Source organism: Oncorhynchus mykiss, chromosome 25 (genome assembly GCF_057628025.1).
Source record: "Oncorhynchus mykiss isolate SJ-2025 chromosome 25, ASM5762802v1, whole genome shotgun sequence".
Classification (NCBI taxonomy): Eukaryota; Metazoa; Chordata; class Actinopteri; order Salmoniformes; family Salmonidae; genus Oncorhynchus; species Oncorhynchus mykiss.
The window spans coordinates 90,987,340-91,013,628 of record NC_143046.1 but is presented as its reverse complement, the minus strand read 5'-3'; the positions used below and the strand labels follow the sequence as shown (position 1 = coordinate 91,013,628).

At 42.8% G+C, this 26,289-nt stretch overlaps 1 protein-coding gene across 3 annotated transcripts in view; it reads right to left on the bottom strand.

The window, feature by feature from the left end:
- The window catches only part of LOC110504258 (dynactin subunit 1b), a 133,031-nt gene that overhangs the window by 56,000 nt on the left and 50,742 nt on the right, over window positions 1–26,289 (bottom strand). For all 3 annotated transcript variants that reach the window (XM_090221474.1, XM_090221475.1, XM_090221476.1), the window contains 5 exons: window positions 20,902–20,982; window positions 17,873–17,989; window positions 15,762–15,966; window positions 15,510–15,588; window positions 12,427–12,586 (listed from right to left, as the gene is read on the bottom strand). In XM_090221474.1, coding sequence (XP_090077600.1) covers window positions 12,427–12,586; window positions 15,510–15,588; window positions 15,762–15,966; window positions 17,873–17,989; window positions 20,902–20,982 — 642 coding nt within the window. The remainder of the gene's footprint in view (window positions 1–12,426; window positions 12,587–15,509; window positions 15,589–15,761; window positions 15,967–17,872; window positions 17,990–20,901; window positions 20,983–26,289) is intronic.

Below are 26,289 nucleotides of genomic sequence, written 5' to 3'. Positions count from 1 at the left end.
TTCAGTTTTGTGAGAATAATGCCATCTATCTCCCTATTCTTAGTTAGGGTAGGTTTTAATAGTCACAGAGGGAACAACATCTCCTATACACTTCCTGATGAACTCAGTCACCTTGGTTAGGGTAGGTTTTAATAGTCACAGAGGGAACAACATCCCCTATACACTTCCTGATGAACTCAGTCACTGTATTCATGTATTTGTTGATGTTATTCTCAGAGGCTACCCGCAACATATCCCAGTCCATGTGATCAAAACTATCTTGAAGCATGGATTCCAATTAGTCAGGCCAGTGTTGAATAGACCTTAGCACGGGTACTTCCTGTTTGAGTTTCTGCCTATAGGAAGCGAGGAGCAAAATGGAGTCTTGATCTGATTTGCCGAAGGGAGGGCGTGGGGGGGCCTTGTAGACATCCCGGAAGGGAGAGTAACACCGGAGAGTTTTTGAAGTGCGAGTACTACAGGCAATGTGTTGATAGAACTTTGGTTGCGTTTTCCTCAGCTCTTCTTTATTAGACCCCAGTTATAGTAAAGGATATGATGTTTCCAGTATGCACAAGGTCCAGTGTAGTTCCTTGAGAGTATTCAGCATTTCACTGTGAGGTCTACTACACCTGTTGTATTCAGCATTTCACTGTGAGGTCTACTACACCTGTTGTATTCAGCATTTCACTGTAAGGTCTACTACACCTGTTGTATTCAGCATTTCACTGTGAGGTCTACTACACCTGTTGTATTCAGCATTTCACTGTAAGGTATACTACACCTGTTGTATTCAGCATTTCACTGTAAGGTCTACTACACCTGTTGTATTCAGCATTTCACTGTGAGGTCTACTACACCTGTTGTATTCAGCACTTCACTGTAAGGTCTACTACACCTGTTGTATTCAGCATTTCACTGTAAGGTCTACTACACCTGTTGTATTCAGCATTTCACTGTAAGGTCTACTACACCTGTTGTATTCAGCATTTCACTGTAAGGTCTACTACACCTGTTGTATTCAACGCATGTGACAAATTTGGTTTGATTTGCTGCACCAAACATCCTGTAACTCCCAGTCATGTATACCAAAAATATTTGGTTAAATCACATTATCTGGTGTAACAATCTGTAGCTGTGAATTTGGGCAGATCCATCGTAAGAAATGTGACTGTTCCTAGTGTAGAAACAATGTCCTATCCCGGAGCTCGAGTAAATGACATTCCTAAGCTGGTTCCTGAATGGACTACGTCAGGACATGGACATTGGTTCTATCCTAGTCCATGTGGGTTTTAATGACATTAGGAAGGGCAGCTCCTGACAGTTGAAACTGGATTTTAAAGAGCTGATCGACTCTCTGCTGGACACTAATAAAAGACCAATCATATCTAGTGCTGTGCCATCTCCGAATCGTGGCATTGAGCGCCAGCAGCATACCACCCTGCATACCACTGCTGGCTTGTTTCTGAAGCTAAGCAAGGGTTGGTCCTGGTCAGTTCCTGGATGGGAGACCAGATGCTGCTGGAAGTGGTGTTGGAGGGCCAGTAGGAGGCACTCTTTCCTCTGGTCTAAAAAATATCCCGAGGGCAATGTAGGGCGTCGTCTTTCGGCTGGGACAATAACAGGTGTCCTGACTCTCTGAGGTCATTAAAGATCCCATGGCACTTATTGTAAGAGTAGGGGTGTTAACCATGGTGTCCTGGCAAAATTCCCAATCTGGCCATCAAACCTAATGATTATTATTATTTGACCATGCTGGTCATTTATGAACATTTCAACATCTTGGCAATGTTCTGTTATAATCTCCACCCGGCACAGCCAGAAGAGGACTGGCCCACCCTTCATAGCCTGGTTTCTTCCTAGGTTTTGGCCTTTCCAGAGAGTTTTTCCTAGCCACCGTGCTTCTACATCTCCATTGCTTGCTGTTTGGGGTTTTAGGCTGGGTTTCTGTACAGCACTTTGAGATATCAGCTGATGTACGAAGGGCTATATAAATACATTTGATTTGATTTGACCTAATAATCCCCAGTTTACAATTGGCTCATTCATCCCCCTCCTCTCGCCTGTAACTATTCCCCAGGTCGTTGCTGCAAATGAGAACGTGTTCTCAGTCCACTTACCTGGTAAAATAACGGATAAATACATTAAGGACTCTTTGTCTTCACAACTGGCTACGTGATTATTGCAGCTCAATGAGCGTAACATTTATTGACAATGTTGATATCTTTTGGAAACAAAACATGTTTTATAAGGAGGATGGGATCCATCCAAATCATTTGGGTTCCTGGATCCTTTCACAGCACTATAAGGAGGATGGGATCCACCCAAATCATTTGGGTTCCTGGATCCTTTCACAGCATTATAAGGCTGAGTTGAGACAATGACTTATCAATGACTCATGCCCAGCTCAGTTAATCCCTACCATTGTAACGCAGGTTCCTGGATCCTTTCACAGCATTATAAGGCTGAGTTGAGACAATGACTTATCAGTGATCAGGCCTGCCACTGTTGTGTCATCAGCAAATTGAGTGATGATGTTGGAGTCGTGCTTGGCCGTGCAGTCATGGGTGAACAGGGAGTAGAGGAGGGGACTGAGCACGCACCCCTGAGGGGCCCCCGTGTTGAGGATCAGCGTGGCGGATGTGTTGTTACCTACCCTTATCACCTGGGGGCAGCCCGTCAGGAAGTCCAGAATGCAGAGGGAGGTGTTTAGTCCCAGAGTCCTTAGCTTATTGATGACGTTTGAGGGCACTATGGTGTTGAACGCTGAGCTGTAGTCAATGAATAGTATTCTCACATAGGTGTTCCTTTTGTCCAGGTGGGAAAGGGCAGTGTGGAGTGCAATAGAGATTGCATCATCTGTGGATCTGTTGGGGCAGTATGCAAATTGTAGTGGGTCTAGGGTTTCTGGGATGATGGTGTTGATGTGAGCCATGACCAGCCTTTCAAAGCACTTCCTGGCTACAGACGTGAGTGCAATGGGTCTGTAGTCATTTAGGCAGGTTAGCTTAGTGTTCTTGGGCACAGGCACTATGGTGGTCTGCTTAAAACATGTTGGTATTACAGACTCGGACAGAGAGAGGTTGAAAATGTCAGTGAAGACACTTGCTAGTTGGTCAGCGCATGCTCAGAGTACACGTCCTGGTAATCTGTCTGGCCCTGCAGTCTTATGAATGTTGACCTGTCTAAAGGTCTTACTCACATCAGCTGCGGAGAGCGTGATCACACAGTAGTCCGGAACAGCTGGTGCTCTCATGCACATTTCAGTGTTATTTGCTTCGAAGCGAGCATAGAAGTAGTTTAGCTCGTCTGGTAGGCTCGTGTCACTGGGCAGCTCTCGGCTGTGCTTCCCTTTGTAGTCTGTAATGGTTTGCAAGCCCTGCCACATCCGACGAGCATCAGAGCCAGTGTAGTATGACTCGATCTTAGTCCTGTATTGATGCTTTGCCTGTTTGATGGTTCGTCGGAGGGCATAGCAGGATTTCTTATAAGCTTCCGGGTTAAAGTCCCGCTCCTTGAAAGCGGAAGTTCTAGCCTTTAGCTCAGTGTGGATTTGTAATCCATGGCTTCTGGTTGGGGTATGTACGTACGGTCACTGTGGGTATGACATCATCGATGCACTTATTGATGAAGCCAATGACTGATGTGGTGTACTCCTCAATGGACTTAAGTTTCCCTGCATTAAAGTCCCCGGCCACTAGGGGCGCTACCTCTGGATGAGCATTTTCTTGTTTGCTTATGGCGGAATACAGCTCATTCAATGCTGTCTTAGTACCAACGTCAGACTGAGGTGGTATGTAAACAACTACGAATAATACAGATGAGCACTCTCTCGGTAGGTAGTGTTGTCTACAGCTTATCATAATATACTCGACCTCAGGCGAGCAATAGCTGTTATTTACAAAAATACATAGTCCGCTGCCCCTTGTCTTACCAGACGCTGCTGTTCTATCCTGCCGGTACATTGTATAACCAGCCAGCTGTATGTTGATATTGTCTTCGTTCAGCTACGACTCCGTGAGACATAAGACGTTACAGTTTTTAATGTCCCGTTGGTAGTTTAATCTTCCCCGTAACTCGCCGATTGTATTCTCCAAAGATTGCATGTTTGCTAGCAGAATTGAGGGAAGTAGGGTTTATTAGATCGCCTCCGACTTCTTAGAAGGCAGCCCGCCCTCTTTCTCCGCCTCCTCTTCAAGCAGATCACGGGGGTCGGGGCCTGTTCCCGAGGGAGCCGTATATCCTCCGCCTCGGGCTCGTCAGAGTCGTGAAAGAAGAAAAAGGATTCTGCCAGTCCGTGGTGAGTAATAGCAGTCCTGATGTCTAGAAGTTATTTTCAGTCATAAGAGATGGTAGCGGCAACATTATGTACAAAATGAGTATACAAATAAGTTACAAACAACGCAGATAAACGAACAAAGAAACACAATAGGTTGGGGGCACGTAAAACGTCTGCCTTCTGCTCCGGCGCCATCTTAATAAGATGGTCCTTAATAACTACCCTGAATGCTGATCCTACAGTTATTGTATGCAGCAATCATGTGCCTATGAACCAGATTTATGGTTATGCTTTTAGCACTGATGCGGTGTGCCCTAGTAGGAAGCTCACCCTGCACTAACATAAATAAAATGAGAATATCTACTTCTCCTAAGCTTCCCAGTAAAGCAACGAAAACAAGCAAGCATCCCAGAAAAGTGCTAAAAAAAAAATAACAAGCTTAATGAAATTAATAACTTGCTAGCAACAGATGACATCTCCAAAACTCACTTAAACAATACTCTTGATGATACAGTGGTAGCAATATAAGGTTATAACATTTACAGAAAATACAGAAATGCCAATGGTGGAGGTGTTGCTGTTTATATTCAGAATATATTCAGTTTTCAGCTGTGCTAACATAATTGCAAAAGGGTTTTCTAATGATCAATTAGCCTTTTAAAATGATAAACTTGGATTAGCTAACACAACGTGCCATTAGAACACAGGAGTGATGGATGCTGATAATAGGCCTCTGTACGCCTATGTAGATACAGTATTCCATAAAAAATCAGCTGTTTCCAGCTACAATCGTAATTTATCACATTAACAATGTCGTCACTGTATTTCTGATCAATTTGATGTTATTTTAATGGACAACAAATGTGGTTTTCTTTCAAAAACAAGGACATTTTTAAGTGACCCCAAACTTTTGAACGATAGTGTAGGTGTTAAGGCTTTACACCCCTGCTATAATGTGGATAAAGAGTTACCTGTCTAACAGAACACAGAGGATGTTCTTTAATGGAAGCCTCTCCAACAAATATAAGTAGAATCAGGAATTCCCCAGGGCAGCTGTCTAGGCCCCAGACTTTTTTCAATCTTTACTAACGACATGAGACTGGCTTTGAGTAAAGCCAGTGTGTCAATGTATGCCGATGACTCAACACTATAGACGTCAGCTACTACAGCGACTGAAATGACTGCAACACTTAACAAAGAGATGCAGTTAGATTCAGAGTGGGTGGCAAGGAATAAGTTAGTCCTAAATATATATTTTTTAAACTGGTGGATTGTATTTGGGACAAATTATTCCCTAAACCCTAAACCTCAACTGAATCTTGTAATAAATAATGTGGAAATTGAGCAAGTTGAGGTGACTAAACTGTTTGGAGTAACCCTGGATTGTAAACTGTAATGGTCAAAACATATTGATACAACAGTAGATAAGATGGGGCGAAGTCTGTCCATAATAAAGCACTGCTCTGCCTTCTTAACAACACTATCAACAAGGCAGGTCCTACAGGCCCTAGTTTCTACCTTCTTAACAACACTATCAACAAGGCAGGTCCTACAGGCCCTAGTTTCTACCTTCTTAACAACACTATCAACAAGACAGGTCCTACAGGCCATAGTTTCTACCTTCTTAACAACACTATCAACAAGGCAGGTCCTACAGGCCCTAGTTTCTACCTTCTTAACAACACTATCAACAAGACGTGTCCTACAGGCCCTAGTTTCTACCTTCTTAACAGCACTATCATCAAGGCAGGTCATACAGGCCCTAGTTTCTACCTTCTTAACAACACTATCAACAAGGCAGGTCCTACAGGCCCTCGTTTCTACCTTCTTAACAACACTATCAACAAGGCAGGTCCTACAGGCCCTCGTTTCTACCTTCTTAACAACACTATCAACAAGGCAGGTTCTACAGGCCCTCGTTTCTACCTTCTTAACAGCACTATCAACAAGTCAGGTCCTACAGGCCCTAGTTTCTACCTTCTTAACAACACTATCAACAAGGCAGGTCCTACAGGCCCTCGTTTCTACCTTCTTAACAACACTATCAACAAGGCAGGTCCTACAGGCCCTCGTTTCTACCTTCTTAACAACACTATCAACAAGGCAGGTTCTACAGGCCCTCGTTTCTACCTTCTTAACAGCACTATCAACAAGTCAGGTCCTACAGGCCCTAGTTTCTACCTTCTTAACAACACTATCAACAAGGCAGGTCCTACAGGCCCTCGTTTCTACCTTCTTAACAACACTATCAACAAGGCAGGTTCTACAGGCCCTGGTTTCTACCTTCTTAACAACACTATCAACAAGGCAGGTCCTACAGGCCCTAGTTTCTACCTTCTTAACAGCACTATCAACAAGGCAGGTTCTACAGGCCCTAGTTTCTACCTTCTTAACAACACTATCAACAAGGCAGGTCCTACAGGCCCTAGTTTCTACCTTCTTAACAACACTATCAACAAGGCAGGTCCTACAGGCCCTCGTTTCTACCTTCTTAACAACACTATCAACAAGGCAGGTCATACAGGCTCTAGTTTCTACCTTCTTAACAACACTATCAACAAGGCAGGTCCTACAGGCCCTAGTTTCTACCTTTGTAACAACACTATCAGCAAGGCAGGTCCTACAGGCCCTAGTTTCTACCTTCTTAACAACACTATCAACAAGGCAGGTTCTACAGGCCCTGGTTTCTACCTTCTTAACAACACTATCAGCAAGGCAGGTCATACAGGCCCTAGTTTCTACCTTCTTAACAGCACTATCAACAAGTCAGGTCCTACAGGCCCTAGTTTCTACCTTCTTAACAACTCTATCATCAAGGCAGGTCCTACAGGCCCTGGTTTCTACCTTCTTAACAACACTATCAACAAGGCAGGTCCTACAGGCCCTAGTTTCTACCTTCTTAACAGCACTATCAACAAGGCAGGTCCTACAGGCCCTAGTTTCTACCATCTTAACAACACTATCAACAAGGCAGGTCCTACAGGCCCTAGTTTCTACCTTCTTAACAGCACTATCAATAAGGCAGGTCCTATAGTCCCTAGTTTTGTCGCACCTGGACTACTGTTCAGTCGTGTGGTCAGGTGCCACAAAAAAGGACTTAGGAAAATTGCAATTGTCTCAGAACAGGGCAGCACGGCTGAGCCCTTGGATGTACACAGAGAGGTAATATTAATAATATGCATGTCAATCCCTCCTGGCTCAAAGTGGAGGAGAGATTGACTTCATCACTACTTGTATTTATGAGAGGTATTGACATGTTGAATTCACTGAGCTGTCTGTCTAAACTACTGGCACACAGCTCAGACACCCATGCATACACCACGAGACATGACACAAGAGGTCTCTTCACAGTCCCAAAGTCCAGAACAGACTAAGGGAGGCGCACAGTACTACATAGAACCATGACTACATGGAACTCTATTCCACAGTACTACATAGAGACATGACTACATGGAACTCTATTCCACAGTACTACATAGAGACATGACTACATGGAACTCTATTCCACAGTACTACATAGAGCCATGACTGGATGGAACTCTATTCCACAGTACTACATAGAGCCATGACTACATGGAACTCTATTCCACAGTACTACATAGAGCCATGACTATATGGAACTCTATTCCACAGTACTACATAGAGCCATGACTACATGGAACTCTATTCCACAGTACTACATAGAGCCATGACTACATGGAACTCTATTCCACAGTACTACATAGAGCCATGACTATATGGAACTCTATTCCACAGTACTACATAGAGCCATGACTACATGGAACTCTATTCCACAGTACTACATAGAGCCATGACTACATGGAACTCTATTCCACAGTACTACATAGAGCCATGACTACATGGAACTCTATTCCACAGTACTACATAGAGCCATGACTACATGGAACTCTATTCCACAGTACTACATAGAGCCATGACTACATGGAACTCTATTCCACAGTACTACATAGAGCCATGACTACATGGAACTCTATTCCACAGTACTACATAGAGCCATGACTACATGGAACTCTATTCCACAGTACTACATAGAGCCATGACTACATGGAACTCTATTCCACAGTACTACATAGAGCCATGACTACATGGAACTCTATTCTACAGTACTACATAGAGCCATGACTACATGGAACTCTATTCCACAGTACTACATAGAGCCATGACTACATGGAACTCTATTCCACAGTACTACACAGAGCCATGACTACATGGAACTCTATTCCACAGTACTACATAGAGCCATGACTACATGGAACTCTATTCCACAGTACTACATAGAGCCATGACTACATGGAACTCTATTCCACAGTACTACACAGAGCCATGACTACATGGAACTCTATTCCACAGTACTACATAGAGCCATGACTACATGGAACTCTATTCCACAGTACTACATAGAGCCATGACTACATGGAACTCTATTCCACAGTACTACATAGAGCCATGACTACATGGAACTCTATTCCACAGTACTACATAGAGCCATGACTACATGGAACTCTATTCCACAGTACTACATAGAGACATGACTACATGGAACTCTATTCCACAGTACTACACAGAGCCATGACTACATGGAACTCTATTCCACAGTACTACATAGAGCCATGACTACATGGAACTCTATTCCACATCAGGTAACTGATGCAGCAGTAGAAACAGATTTTTAAAAACAGTTAATAAAACACCTTATGGAACTGCGGGGACTGTAAAAATAAACCTGTGAAGAAACACTAAATGGGCATCCATAATAACAACAAATACAAACACACAGGAAGCTGTCATAGGGTGTATAATTCAGCTCGGGAAGCCCTGACCTGCCTTACTTCCGGGCAATTATGTGTGAAACACATCTCACTGTCCTAGAAAGACCTGATGGAAAACAAGCCCAGGGTGACATTCCCCTTGAAAACCGTAGATTAACCTGATGGAAAACAAGCCCAAGGTGACCTTCCCCTTGAAACCGTAGATTAACCTGATGGAAAACAAGCCCAGGGTGACATTCCCCTTGAAACCGTAGATTAACCTGATGGAAAACAAGCCCAGGGTGACATTCCCCTTGAAACCGTAGATTAACCTGATGGAAAACAAGCCCAGGGTGAAAACGTAGATTAACCTGATGGAAAACAAGCCCAGGGTGAAACCGTAGATTAACCTGATGGAAAACAAGCCCAGGGTGACCTTCCCCTTGAAACCGTAGATTAACCTGATGGAAAACAAGTCCAGGGTGGCATTCCCCTTGAAACCGTAGATTAACCTGATGGAAAACAAGCCCAGGGTGACATTCCCCTTGAAACCATAGATTAACCTGATGAAAAACAAGCCCAGGGTGACATTCCCCTTGAAACCGTAGATTAACCTGATGGAAAACAAGCCCAGGGTGAAACCGTAGATTAACCTGATGGAAAACAAGCCCAGGGTGAAAACGTAGATTAACCTGATGGAAAACAAGCCCAGGGTGACCTTCCCCTTGAAACCGTAGATTAACCTGATGGAAAACAAGCCCAGGGTGACATTCCCCTTGAAACCGTAGATTAACCTGATGGAAAACAAGCCCAGGGTGAAAACGTAGATGAACCTGATGGAAAACAAGCCCAGGGTGAAACCGTAGATTAACCTGATGGAAAACAAGCCCAGGGTGACATTCCCCTTGAAAACATAGATTAACCTGATGGAAAACAAGCCCAGGGTGAAACCGTAGATGAACCTGATGGAAAACAAGCCCAGGGTGAAACCGTAGATTAACCTGATGGAAAACAAGCCCAGGGTGACATTCCCCTTGAAACCGTAGATTAACCTGATGGAAAACAAGCCCAGGGTGACATTCCCCTTGAAACCGTAGATTAACCTGATGGAAAACAAGCCCAGGGTGAAAACGTAGATGAACCTGATGGAAAACAAGCCCAGGGTGAAACCGTAGATTAACCTGATGGAAAACAAGCCCAGGGTGACATTCCCCTTGAAAACATAGATTAACCTGATGGAAAACAAGCCCAGGGTGAAACCGTAGATGAACCTGATGGAAAACAAGCCCAGGGTGAAACCGTAGATTAACCTGATGGAAAACAAGCCCAGGGTGACATTCCCCTTGAAACCGTAGATTAACCTGATGGAAAACAAGCCCAGGGTGAAACCGTAGATTAACCTGATGGAAAACAAGCCCAGGGTGACATTCCCCCTAAAACCGTAGATTAACCTGATGGAAAACAAGCCCAGGGTGACCTTCCCCTTGAAACCGTAGATTAACCTGATGGAAAACAAGCCCAGGGTGACCTTCCCCTTGAAACCGTAGATTAACTTGATGGAAAACAAGCCCAGGGTGACATTCCCCTTGAAACCGTAGATTAACTTGATGGGAAAACAAGCCCAGGGTGACATTCCCCTTGAAACCGTAGATTAACCTGATGGAAAACAAGCCCAAGGTGACCTTCCCCTTGAAACCGTAGATTAACCTGATGAAAATCAAGCCCAGGGTGACCTTCCCCTTGAAACCATAGATTAACCTGATGAAAAACAAGCCCAGGGTGACCTTCCCCTTGAAACCATAGATTAACCTGATGAAAAACAAGCCCAGGGTGACCTTCCCCTTGAAACCGTAGATTAACCTGATGGAAAACAAGCCCAGGGTGACCTTCCCCTTGAAACCGTAGATTAACCTGATGGAAAACAAGCCCAGGGTGAAAACGTAGATTAACCTGATGGAAAACAAGCCCAGGGTGACCTTCCCCTTGAAACCGTAGATTAACCTGATGGAAAACAAGCCCAGGGTGACCTTCCCCTTGAAACCGTAGATTAATCTGATGGAAAACAAGCCCAGGGTGAAAACGTAGATTAACCTGATGGAAAACAAGCCCAGGGTGACATTCCCCTTGAAACCGTAGATTAACCTGATGGAAAACAAGCCCAGGGTGAAAACGTAGATTAACCTGATGGAAAACAAGCCCAGGGTGAAAACGTAGATTAACCTGATGGAAAACAAGCCCAGGGTGACCTTCCCCTTGAAACCGTAGATTAACCTGATGGAAAACAAGCCCAGGGTGACCTTCCCCTTGAAACCGTAGATTAACCTGATGGAAAACAAGCCCAGGGTGACATTCCCCTTGAAACCGTAGATTAACTTGATGGGAAAACAAGCCCAGGGTGACATTCCCCTTGAAACCGTAGATTAACCTGATGGAAAACAAGCCCAAGGTGACCTTCCCCTTGAAACCGTAGATTAACCTGATGAAAATCAAGCCCAGGGTGACCTTCCCCTTGAAACCATAGATTAACCTGATGAAAAACAAGCCCAGGGTGACCTTCCCCTTGAAACCATAGATTAACCTGATGAAAAACAAGCCCAGGGTGACCTTCCCCTTGAAACCGTAGATTAACCTGATGGAAAACAAGCCCAGGGTGACCTTCCCCTTGAAACCGTAGATTAACCTGATGGAAAACAAGCCCAGGGTGAAAACGTAGATTAACCTGATGGAAAACAAGCCCAGGGTGACCTTCCCCTTGAAACCGTAGATTAACCTGATGGAAAACAAGCCCAGGGTGACCTTCCCCTTGAAACCGTAGATTAATCTGATGGAAAACAAGCCCAGGGTGAAAACGTAGATTAACCTGATGGAAAACAAGCCCAGGGTGACATTCCCCTTGAAACCGTAGATTAACCTGATGGAAAACAAGCCCAGGGTGAAAACGTAGATTAACCTGATGGAAAACAAGCCCAGGGTGAAAACGTAGATTAACCTGATGGAAAACAAGCCCAGGGTGACCTTCCCCTTGAAACCGTAGATTAACCTGATGGAAAACAAGCCCAGGGTGACCTTCCCCTTGAAACCGTAGATTAACCTGATGGAAAACAAGCCCAGGGTGACATTCCCCTTGAAACCGTAGATTAACCTGATGGAAAACAAGCCCAGGGTGACATTCCCCTTGAAACCGTAGATTAACCTGATGGAAAACAAGTCCAGGGTGACCTTCCCCTTGAAACCGTAGATTAACCTGATGGAAAACAAGTCCAGGGTGAAAACGTAGATTAACCTGATGGAAAACAAGCCCAGGGTGACCTTCCCCTTGAAACCGTAGATTAACCTGATGGAAAACAAGTCCAGGGTGAAACCGTAGATGAACCGTATAACCACGTGCTGTTTGCTGACCTGTTCTTTGAGTTCATCGATGGTCCTCTCGGCCAGTTTCATCTCCTCCTGGAGTTTCTCTCTCTGAGTCCTCAGGGTGTCCAGCTCTGTGCTCTTCCTCTCTGTCTGCTTCTGGAGCTTCACATGTTCCTGCTTCTCTGACACAGACAGGTCACGCATCCTGACACAGAGACAAGGTATTTATAAACAAACGCATTTATTTGATTTATTTATTGAAACTTTATTTTAACTCAGCAAGTCAGTTAAGAACAAATTCTTATTTACAATGACAGCCTAGGAACAGTGGGTTAACTGCCTTGTTCAAGGGCAGAACGACAGATTTTTGCCTTGTCAGCTCAGGGATTCGATCTAGCACCCTTTTGGTTACTGGCCCAACGCTCTAACCACTAGGCTACCTACCGCCCCTACACTCTAACCACTAGGCTACCTGCCGCCCCTACACTCTAACCACTAGGCTACCTGCCGCCCCTACACTCTAACCACTAGGCTACCTGCCACCTCTACACTCTAACCACTAGGCTACCTGCCTCCACTACACTCTAACCACTAGGCTACCTGCCCCCTCTACACTCTAACCACTAGGCTACCTGCCACCTCTACACTCTAACCACTAATCTACCTGCCGCCCCTACACTCTAACCACTAGGCTACCTGCCGCCCCTACACTCTAACCACTAGGCTACCTGCCGCCCCCCTACACTAACCACTAGGCTACCTACTGCCCCTACACTCTAACCACTAGGCTACCTGCCTCCTCTACACTCTAACCACTAGGCTACCTGCCTCCTCTACACTCTAACCACTAGGCTACCTGCCTCCTCTACACTCTAACCACTAGGCTACCTGCCGCCCCTACACTCTAAACACTAGGCTACCTGCCGCCCCTACACTCTAAACACTAGGCTACCTGCTACCTGCAACAATTTCAAAGATTTTACTATAAGGAAATCAGCCGAATAAAATATATTAATTAGGCCCCACCCACTTGGGAGGCAGGCCCACCCACAGGGGAGCCCAGCCAATCAGAATTAGTTTTTCCCCACAAAAAGGCTTTATTACAGACATACAGTGCCTTGCGAAAGTATTCGGCCCCCTTGAACTTTGCGACCTTTTGCCACATTTCAGGCTTCAAGCATAAAGATAGAAAACTGTATTTTTTTGTGAAGAATCAACAACAAGTGGGACACAATCATGAAGTGCAAGGAACACACCAGGCAGGTCCGAGATACTGTTGTGAAGAAGTTTAAAGCCGGATTTGGATACAAAAAGATTTCCCAAGCTTTAAACATCCCAAGGAGCACTGTGCAAGCAATAATATTGAAATGGAAGGCGTATCAGACCACTGCAAATCTACCAAGACCTGGCCGTCCCTCTAAACTTTCAGCTCATACAAGGAGAAGACTGATCAGAGATGCAGCCAAGAGGCCCATGATCACTCTGGATGAACTGCAGAGATCTACAGCTGAGGTGGGAGACTCTGTCCATAGGACAACAATCAGTCGTATATTGCACAAATCTGGCCTTTCTGGAAGAGTGGCAAGAAGAAAGCCATTTCTTAAAGATATCCATAAAAAGTGTTGTTTAAAGTTTGCCACAATCCACCTGGAAGACACACCAAACATGTGGAAGAAAGTGCTCTGGTCAAATGAAACCAAAATTGAACTTTTTGGCAACAATGCAAGACGTTATGTTTGGCGTAAAAGCAACACAGCTGAACACACCATCCCCACTGTCAAACATGGTGGTGGCAGCATCATGGTTTGGGCCTGCTTTTCTTCAGCAGGGACAGGGAAGATGGTTAAAATTGATGGGAAGATGGATGGAGCCAAATACAGGACCATTCTGGAAGAAAACCTGATGGAGTCTGCAAAAGACCTGAGACTGGGACGGAGATTTGTCTTCCAACAAGACAATGATCCAAAACATAAAGCAAAATCTACAATGGCATGGTTCAAAAATAAACATATCCAGGTGTTAGAATGGCCAAGTCAAAGTCCAGACCTGAATCCAATCGAGAATCTGTGGAAAGAACTGAAAACTGCTGTTCACAAATGCTCTCCATCCAACCTCACTGAGCTCGAGCTGTTTTGCAAGGAGGAATGGGAAAACATTTCAGTCTCTCGATGTGCAAAACTGATAGAGACATACCCCAAGCGACTTACAGCTGTAATCGCAGCAAAAGGTGGCGCTACAAAGTATTAACTTAAGGGGGCTGAATAATTTTGCACGCCCAATTTTTCAGTTTTTGATTTGTTAAAAAAGTTTGAAATATCCAATAAATGTCGTTCCACTTCATGATTGTGTCCCACTTGTTGTTGATTCTTCACAAAAAAATACAGTTTTATATCTTTATGTTTGAAGCCTGAAATGTGGCAAAAGGTCGCAAAGTTCAAGGGGGCCGAATACTTTCGCAAGGCACTGTAAATGCTCCTCAGTTTCATCAGCTGTCCAAGTGGCTGGTCTCAGATGACCCCGCAAGTGCAGAAGCCGGATGTGGAGTTCCTGGGTTGGCGTGGTTACATGTGGTCTGTGGTTGTGAGGCCGGTTGGACGTACTGCCAAATTCTCTAAAACGACGTTGGAGGCGGCTTATGGTATAGAAATTAACATTCAATTATCTGGCAACAGCTGTGGTGGACTTTCCTGCAGTCAGCATGCCAATTGCACGCTCCCTCAAACACTTGAGACATCTATGGCATTGTGTTGTGTGACAAAACTGCACATTTTAGAGTGGCCTTTTACCTTTCATTGTCCCCAGCACAAGGTGCACCTGTGTAATGATCATGCTGTTTAATCAGCTTCTTTATATGCCACACTGGTCATGTGGACGGATTATCTCGGCCAAGGAGAAATGCTCACTAACAGGGATGTAACCAAATGTGTGAGAGAAATAAACATTTTGTGCGAAATGAACATTTCTATGATCTTATATTTCAGCTTATATTTCAGCTCATGAGCCATGGGATCAACACTTTACCTGTTGCGTTTATATTTATGTTCAGTGTACATACAGTAAGCACATATACATACACACATACATGGTCACACACACACACACACACACACACACACACACACATATACCTGACGAGAGCTTCCTTCAGCCTGCCGTTCTGCTCCTCCAGCTGTTTCACATGGTAACTGGAAGCAGCACCATCTGAACCTGATGAAACAACAAGTTGGTGTGTGTGTGTGTGTGTGTGTGTGTGTGTGTGTGTGTGTGTGTGTGTGTGTGTGTGTGTGTGTGTGTGTGTGTGTGTGTGTGTGTGTGTGTGTACTTGATGTGTGTGTGTGTGTGTGAGCGTGCGTCACACGCTAGTCTGCGTCTCCTCCTACCTTTCTCCTCTATCTCGTGTTTGAGGATCTCCAGGTCCATGACTAGCTCTTCCAGTTTCTCCTTCAGAGACTCCACCTCCTGCTGCAGGGACTCTGCCCGCTCCTCAGCCATCTCTTTGTCCAGCGTGGCCATCTCTATAGCGTCAGCCGTGTCCGCCATCTCCTCCATGTAGTGCTCCTTCGCCTCCTGGGCCTCCTTCGCCTCCTAGTGGGAGTATATGGAGGATAGAGAGTCAATTAAGAGGCCACTACTGATATGATGCTGGGGTAACTAGAGTCCACGGCTGATATGATGCTGGGGTAACTAGAGTCCACTACTGATATGACGCTGGGGTAACTAGAGTCCTCTACTGATATGATGCTGGGGTAACTAGAGTCCTCTACTGATATGATGCTGGGGTAACTAGAGTCCTCTACTGATATGATGCTGGGGTAACTAGAGTCCTCTACTGATATGATGCTGGGGTAACTAGAGTCCATTACTAATCTGATGCTGGGATTACTAGAGTCCATTACTGATATGATTATGGGGTAACTAGAGTCCACTACTGATATGATGCTGGGGTAACTAGAGTCCTCTACTGATATGATGCTGGGGTAACTAGAGTCCACTACTGATATGATGCTGGGGTAATTAGAGTCCTCTACTGATATGATGCTGGGGTAACTAGTCCACTACTGATACGATGCTGGGGTAACTAGAGTCCTCTACTGATATGATGCTGGGGTAACTAGAGTCCTCTACTGATATGATGCTGGGATTACTAGAGTCCACTACTGATATGATGCTGGGGTAACTAGAGTCCATTACTGATATGATGCTGGGGTAACTAGAGTCCACTACTGATATGATGCTGGGATAACTAGAGTCCTCTACTGATATGATTAATTAGAGGTACTGTGAGGTGAAATGATAGTAACACTGAGGTAAACTGATTAATGAGAGGTACTGTGAGGTAAACTGATTAATGAGAGGTACTGTGAGGTAAACTGATTAATTAGAAGTACTGTGAGGTAAACTGATTAATTAGAAGTACTGTGAGGTAAACTGATTAATGAGAGGTACTGTGAGGTAAACTGATTAATTAGAAGTACTGTGAGGTAAACTGATTAATTAGAAGTACTGTGAGGTAAACTGATTAATTAGAAGTACTGTGAGGTAAACTGATTAATTAGAAGTACTGTGAGGTAAACTGATGAATGAGAGGTACTGTGAGGTAAACTGATTAATGAGAGGTACTGTGAGGTAAACTGATTAATGAGAGGTACTGTGAGGTAAACTGATTAATGAGAGGTACTGTGAGGTAAACCGATGAATGAGAGGTACTGTGAGGTAAACCGATTAATGAGAGGTACTGTGAGGTAAACCGATTAATGAGAGGTAAACTGATTAATGAGAGGTACTGTGAGGTAAACTGATTAATGAGAGGTACTGTGAGGTAAACCGATGAATGAGAGGTAAACTGATTAATGAGAGGTACTGTGAGGTAAACTGATTAATGAGAGGTACTGTGAGGTAAACCGATTAATGAGAGGTACTGTGAGGTAAACCGATTAATGAGAGGTAAACTGATTAATGAGAGGTACTGTGAGGTAAACTGATTAATGAGAGTTACTGTGAGGTAAACCGATTAATGAGAGGTACTGTGAGGTAAACAGATTAATGAGAGGTACTGTGAGGTAAACTGATTAATGAGAGGTACTGTGAGGTAAACTGGTTAATGAGAGGTACTGTGAGGTAAACTGGTTAATGAGAGGTACTGTGAGGTAAACTGGTTAATGAGAGGTACTGTGAGGTAAACTGGTTAATGAGAGGTACTGTGAGGTAAACTGATAAATGAGAGGTACTGTGAGGTAAACTGGTTAATGAGAGGTACTGTGAGGTAAACTGGTTAATGAGAGGTACTGTGAGGTAAACTGGTTAATGAGAGGTACTGTGAGGTAAACTGGTTAATGAGAGGTACTGTGAGGTAAACTGGTTAATGAGAGGTACTGTGAGGTAAACTGATAAATGATTGGTACTGTGAGGTAAACTGGTTAATGAGAGGTACTGTGAGGTAAACTGATAAATGAGAGGTACTGTGAGGTAAAGTGTAGGTTGCTTTCTGTACCTTCTTGGCCTCTTTGAGTTGTTTTGTCAGGTCGTTCTGCTGCTCCTGCATCTTGGTCTTCCACTCCTGGAGCTGCTCCAGCTGGATCTTATGTTTCTCCAGCTCCTTCAGCTTGACCTTCATGATAACAATAATAACAATAATATTATTATAAAAGATAACAATAATAACAATAATATTATTATAAATAATAACAATAATAACAATAATGTTATTATAAATGATAACAATAATAACAATAATATTATTATAAATGATAACAATAATAACAATAATATTATTATAAATAATAACAATAATAACAATAATATTATTAACAATAATAACAATAATATTATTATAAATGATAACAATAATAACAATAATATTATTATAAATAATAACAATAATAACAATAATATTATTAACAATAATAACAATAATATTATTATAAATGATAACAATAATAACAATAATATTATTATAAATAATAACAATAATAACAATAATATTATTAACAATAATAACAATAATATTATTATAAATAATAACAATAATAACAATACTATTATTATAAATAATAACAACAATAACAATAATGTTATTATAGATGATAACAATAATAACAATAATATTATTATAAATTATAACAATAGTATTATTATAAATAATAACAATAGTATTATTATAAATAATAACAATAATAACAATAATATTATTATAAATGATAACAATAATAACAATAATATTATTATAAATAATAACAATAATAACAATAATATTATTATAAATAATAACAATAATAACAATAATAATATTATAAATAATAACAATAATAACAATAATAACAATAATATTATTATAAATAATAACAATAATAACAATAATAATATTATAAATAATAACAATAATAACAATAATAATATTATAAATAATAACAATAATAACAATAATATTATTATAAATAATAACAATAATAACAATAATTGTTATCATCTAAATCAACATTATCATAATAATACACTTTATTTGAATAGAACAATTGATACGTAGACAGCCACTGTAGAGGAAATATATCATTTTTCTTGACCGACCAATTTAGTTTTGTCATTTTTTATATATATATATAAAATAAATGCAAAGATAAACCCCACCTGATTTATAGGACACAGTGAACAGTTGGGAGTTGGGACCAATTTCAAAAAGGCTACCTTGGTGTTTAATACAGTCTGTGGACAAACTGAAAATATATATGTTGATGGTTTGGATTACGGGATGCCCAGGTCATATTTTTCCATATTCTGTTCCAGTTCAAAGTGTTGATCAGATTCAATTAGTATGAATTAATTTAGTTAAATTTCAGATTGATCACAAAATGTAGTATTTTGTAGGAATGAAACATTGAAACACCATCTTGTGGTTCTTTTAGGAGATTCTGTAAGTGTGTAGTCGGCAGTAGTCAGAGTGGTGGTCAGACAAGCTAATTTGTCTCATTTCTATTTTCTTGATGAAAGAAAATGGAGGTGTAGATAATAGTATGAATTATTAACGAGAATGATTTATGCCTGTTTGAGTAGAACTCTTTGTTGTCGGATCATGTGCTCGCCAGGCATCCAATGATGTTGTAATCGGACAGTATATACTGGAGAGCTGTGGCATTATAACGACGACAGAACTTTGTGTTTGTTTTTTGAATTTTTGTGTACGCACAATTGAGATTCCTGGTCGCAAGTACAATTCGCTAAGGTGTCACTTAATTTCGCAAGCTTGTATCATGTGACGTATGAAAGATTTAACAACAGTCGCAAACTTGTAACTTGACATCTGAATACATTCAACAAGTTTTGGAAAATTTATTTTCAGAATTGTTACAAGCCATTTACGAGTATGAATATATAATTATAATAATAATAATAATACAATATTCTGCTGTGAAAAATACACTTGTAGATTTGGATTCTGCACGCGCTCTTAAGTTCTGTCACTATTGTCACGTTACCAAGAGATTGGTAAACTTGTAGAAAGTTTTGTAAGTTTGTGGAGAGAGATTTGCAAGTAAAAATTCTAATTGAGCAGCTCTAGGGACAGGACCTTTTACTCCTAACCAATCAGTTCTCTCTGCTACAACCACAGCCGCTTAACCATTGGCTCGATTGTTCCATCAATCAAATCTCTGGAATTAGCTACCCAATTGAGCAAGAGATGATGAGATAAGTAAAATCAAAACGATCTACTTGAAGGTAATTGTCTGTTAATTGCTTGCTGTTTGGGGGGTTTCTGAACAGCACTTTGGGATATCGCCCAGAAACCCACCCATTGGTCACTTCCCACCCAGAAACCCACCCATTGGTCACTTCCCACCCAGAAACCCACCCATTGGTCACTCCCCACCCAGAAACCCACCCATTGGTCACTCCCCACCCAGAAACCCACCCATTGGTCGTTCCCCACCCGGAAACCCACCCATTGGTCACTCCCCACCCAGAAACCCACCCATTGGTCACTCCCCACCCAGAAACCCACCCATTGGTTGTTACCCACCCAGAAACCCACCCATTGGTTGTTACCCATCCAGAAACCCACCCATTGGTTGTACCCCATCCAGAAACCCACCCATTGGTCACTTCCCACCCAGAAACCCACCCATTGTTCACTCCCCACCCAGAAACCCACCCATTAGTCACTCCCCACCCAGAAACCCACCCATTGGTCACTCCCCACCCAGAAGCCCACCCATTGGTCGTTCACCACCCAGAAACCCACCCATTGGTCACTCCCCACCCAGAAACCCACCCATTGGTCACTTCCCACCCAGAAACCCCTGTGAACCATCCCTCATTCCCCCCCAGACCTGCTATGGTTCCTTGAAATAAAGTGATGTTATATGTTGACAATTATTAGAAAACAAGTCTGTCAATTCATAGTTATTTTGCAAAAAAAAAGCCACACGTTTCAATGCATACCACCGGAAATAACAATATGTAAATCATAATAAACATAATAATAATCATAATTAGGTATATGAATAAACATGATAGTAATAACGGTACCTTGTCCTCTGTCCTCTTCATCCTCAGAGTCTCTAACTTTTCCTCCAGATCCTTCACCTGACCTCGCAGAGACTCCTCCTCCTGGTGGGGAGGGAGGGAGGGAGAGGGGGAGAGAGGGGGAGAGAGGGGGGGGGGGGTGGAGAGATGCAGCTTAAGCCTCGACCTCTTCAACATATACATTAATGAATTGGTGAGGGCACTAGAACAGTCCGCAGCACCCGGCCTCACCCTACTAGAATCTGAAGTCAAATGTCTACTGTTTGCTGATGATCTGGTGCTTCTGTCCCCAACCAAGGAGGGCCTACAGCAGCACCTAGATCTTCTGCACAGATTCTGTCAGACCTGGGCCCTGACAGTAAATCTCAGTAAGACAAAATAATGGTGTTCCAAAAAAGGTCCAGTCACCAGGACCACGAATACAAATTCCATCTAGACACCGTTGCCCTAGAGCACACAAAAAACTATACATACCTCGGCCTAAACATCAGCGCCACAGGTAACTTCCACAAAGCTGTGAACGATCTGAGAGACAAGGCAAGAAGGGCCTTTGATGCCATCAAAAGGAAGATAAATTTCAACATACCAATTAGGATCTGGCTAAAAATACTTGAATCAGTCATAGAGCCCATTGCCCTTTATGGTTGTGAGGTCTGGGGTCCGCTCACCAACCAAGACTTCACAAAATGGGACAAACACCAACTTGAGATTCTGCACGCAGAATTCTGCAAAAATATCCTCCGTGTACAACGTAGAACACCAAATAATGCATGCAGAGCAGAATTAGGCCGATACCCACTAATTATCAAAATCCAGAAAAGAGCCGTTAAATTCTACCACCACCTAAAAGGAAGTGATTCCCAAACCTTCCACAACAAAGCCATCACCTACAGAGAGATGAACCTGGAGAAGAGTCCCCTAAGCAAGCTGGTCCTGGGAATCTGTTCATAAACACAAACAGACCCCACAGTGGCAGAATACCTGACCAAATCAAATCAAATTTTATTTGTCACATACACATGGTTAGCAGATGTTAATGCGAGTGTAGCGAAATGCTTGTGCTTCTAGTTCCGACAATGCAGTAATAATCAACAAGTAATCTAGCTAACAATTCCAAAACTACTACCTTATAGACAGTGTAAGGGGATAAAGAATATGTACATAAAGATATATGAATGAGTGATGGTACAGAGCGGCATAGGCAGGATACAGTAGATGGTATCGAGTACAGTATATACATATACATATGAGATGAATAATGTAGGGTATGTAAACATTATATTAGGTAGCATTGTTTAAAGTGGCTAGTGATATATTTTACATAATTTCCCATCAAATCCCATTATTAAAGTGGCTGGAGTTGAGTCAGTGTGTTGGCAGCAGCCACTCAAGGTTAGTGGTGGCTGTTTAACAGTGATGGCCTTGAGATAGAAGCTGTTTTTTCAGTCTCTCGGTCCAGGCTGTGACTGACCCAAACTTAAGGAAAGCTTTGACTATGTACAGACTCAGTGAGCATAGCCTTGCTATTGAGAAAGGCCGCCGTAGGCAGACATGGCTCTCAAGAGAAGACAGGCTATGTGCTCACTGCCCACAAAATGAGGTGGAAACTGAGTTGCACTTCCTAACCTCCTGCCAAATGTATGACCATATTAGAGAGACATATTTCCCTCAGATTACACAGATCCACAAAGAATTCGAAAAACAAATCCAATTTTGATAAACTCCCATATCTACTGGGTGAAATTCCACAGTGTGCCATCACAGCAGCAAGATTTGTGACCTGTTGCCACGAGAAAAGGGCAACCAGTGAAGAACACACACCATTGTAAATACAACCCATATTTATGCTTATTTATTTTATCTTGTGTCCTTTAACCATTTGTACATTGTTAAAACACTGTATAATAATATGACATTTGTAATGTCTTTATTGTTTTGAAACTTCTGTATGTGTAATGTTTACTGTTAATTTTTGTTGTTTTTCACTTTATATATTCACTTTGTATGTTGTCTACCTCACTTGCTTTGGCAATGTTAACACATGTTTCCCATGCCAATAAAGCCCTTAAATTGAATTGAATTGAGAGAGAGACAGAGAGAGAGAGAGAGAGAGAGAGAGAGAGAGAGAGACAGAGAGAGAGAGAGAGAGAGAGAGACAGAGAGAGAGACAGAGAGAGAGAGAGAGAGACAGACAGACAGACAGACAGACAGACAGACAGACAGACAGACAGACAGACAGACAGACAGACAGACAGACAGACAGACAGACAGACAGACAGACAGACAGAGAGAGAGAGACAGAGAGAGAGACAGAGAGACAGAGAGAGAGAGAGAGAGGATAGTTAATACAGCTGTTGGGGGGTTAGGCAGCGGGGACACTAACGAACTGACAGTGTTAATTGTTAGTGTGGAACAACACTCCAGATTAACATGAAGCCACACACACACACACACACACACGCACTAAACACATCACATCACACCCACCCACCCACACACACACACACACACCATCACATCACACCACCACACTAAACACACATGTAACATCACACACACACCAAACTATCAAACCACAGCACTGCACCTGAGTTGCCAAAGCGACTTCCTCCTGAGAGAGAGCGTGAATGAGACACTAGTTATGACAGTCTATATACTGTGTATAAAACATTTTAAAAAACATGCTCTTTCTATGACACACTGATCCGGTGAAAGATATGATTATTGATGTAAATCCCACAACTGTGGGAAGCATTGGAGTCAACATGGGGCCAGCATCCATGTGAAACGCTTGAGACACCTTGTAGAGTCCATGACCCTGATGAATTGAGGCGGTTCTTTACAGACCCTAAAATGCGGACCGCACGGCTCACGTCGGTGTAAACATACATGTTATTCAATCAGCTCGCGCGCGTCGACGAGTGTCTCCGTAGCCAGGCGCTAAAACAGGTTCTATTTGTGACACTTGAAGTCCCGCCTCTCCCATCTCCTCATTGGTTTTTAGGAGCATATACCCACGTGGGTGATTGGAAGATGATCTGAGGTCCACACTCCAGTTGGTGGTGGTGGTAAGGCACCTTAAAGTTGGTTGCCATCCGCAATATAAAGTCCAAAGAAGAAGAAGAAGTAGCCAGAAGGAGAGATTACTAGAAACAAACTCGGGTTACCCTTTTATGTGTGGATTAATTGTCGGAGTAGAGGACCTTGTGCATTTCAGGTAAAATAACAACCAAAACAAGCAAAATGGATTAAATCGATTTTCTTTCTCAGCCATCTACAGACAATGTCCTATAATGGTAGGAAGCCTAGTGGTTAGAGTGTAGGGGAGGCAGGTAGACTAGTGGTTAGAGTGTAGAGGTGGCAGGTAGCCTAGTGGTTAGAGTGTAGAGGAGGCAGGTAGCCTAGTGGTGAGTGTAGGGGCGGCAGGTAACCTAGTGAATAGAGTGTAGGGGCGGCAGGTAGCCTAGTGGTGAGTGTAGGGGCGGCAGGTAGCCTAGTGGTTAGAGTGTAGGGGAGGCAGGGTAGAGTGGAGGGGAGGCAGGTAGCCTAGTGGTTAGAGTGGAGAGGCGGTAGGTAGCCTAGTGGTTAGAGTGGAGAGGCGGTAGGTGTCCTAGTGGTTAGAGTGGAGAGGTGGCAGGGTAGCCTAGTGGTTAGAGTGTAGGGGTGGCAGGTAGACTAGTGGTTAGAGTGTAGGGGAGGCAGGGTAGACTAGTGGTTAGAGTATAGGGGAGGTATGTAGCCTAGTGGTTAGAGTATAGGGGAGGCATGTAGCCTAGTGGTTAGAGTGTAGGGGTGGCAGGTAGACTAGTGGTTAGAGTATAGGGGAGGCAGGTAGACTAGTGGTTAGAGTGGAGAGGCGGTAGGTAGCCTAGTGGTTAGAGTGGAGAGGCGGTAGGTGTCCTAGTGGTTAGAGTGGAGAGGTGGCAGGGTAGCCTAGTGGTTAGAGTGTAGGGGTGGCAGGTAGACTAGTGGTTAGAGTATAGGGGAGGCATGTAGCCTAGTGGTTAGAGTGTAGGGGTGGCAGGTAGACTAGTGGTTAGAGTATAGGGGAGGCAGGTAGACTAGTGGTTAGAGTATAGGGGAGGCATGTAGCCTAGTGGTTAGAGCATTGGACTAGTTACCACTAGCAAGTTCAGATCCCAGAGCTGACAAGGTACAAATCTGTCGTTCTGCCCCTGAACAGGCAGTTAACCCACTGTTCCTAGAATTTGTTCTTAACTGACTTGCCTAGTTAAATAAAGGTAAATAATAATACAAATAAAAATAAAAAACTTTTTGCAAATATAATGAAAATGAAACAAAAATATTAAGAAATATATGTTAGAATCACCTTTTGCAGCGTTTACACCTGTGAGTCTTGCTAGGTAAGTCTCTAAGAGCTGTGAGTCTTTCTGGGTCAGTCTCTAAGAGCTGTGAGTCTTTCTGAGTCTCTAAGAGCTGTGAGTCTTTCTGGGTCAGTCTCTAAGAGCTGTGAGTCTTTCTGGGTAAGTCTCTAAGAGCTGTGAGTCTTTCTGGGTCAGTCTCTAAGAGCTGTGAGTCTTTCTGGGTCAGTCTCTAAGAGCTGTGAGTCTTTCTGGGTAAGTCTCTAAGAGCTGTGAGTCTTTCTGGGTAAGTCTCTAAGAGCTGTGAGTCTTTCTGGGTAAGTCTCTAAGAGCTGTGAGTCTTTCTGGGTAAGTCTCTAAGAGCTGTGAGTCTTTCTGGGTAAGTCTCTAAGAGCTTTCCACACCTGGATTGTACAATATTTGCATATTATTCTTCAAATTCTTCAAGCTCTGTCAAGTTGGTTGTTGATCACTGCTAGACATCCATGTTTAAGTGTTGCCATAGATTTTCAAGCAGATTTAAGTCAAAACTGTAACTTTGGCCACTCAGGAATCAATGTCGTCTTGTTATTTTTAATATTCCATTAAATAAAATCAACCGTTTTCCAGCTACAATAGTCATTTACAACATTAACAATGTCTGCACTGTATTTCTGATCAATTTGATGTTATTTTAAATGGACAAAAAAAAATGCTTTCATGAACATCGGTGTCATTTTATATATATATATATATATATATATTATATTATATTTTATGCACGGGCGTGAAATTTGTGTGGATGAATCCCAAAACAGCAGTTCTAATGTAATAGTAGCTACACGGAGAAACACCACTAATCTGGCTATTCGTCATTCTTAAACAGGTCATTTATTCCCCCGTTTGCAAAACATGCGAGTTCACCTGTCATGTCCACAACGATGCAACAGCAAACCGGCAACGTGAGAATACTTGATACTTGCTGGTATGAGGACGATTGGTTTGTAGAACCTTTCCCCCAATGAAGCTCGGATCGTGCTGCTCAGACCACAGCCCACTAGATACAGTAAGTAGCGCGTTGTTATACTGT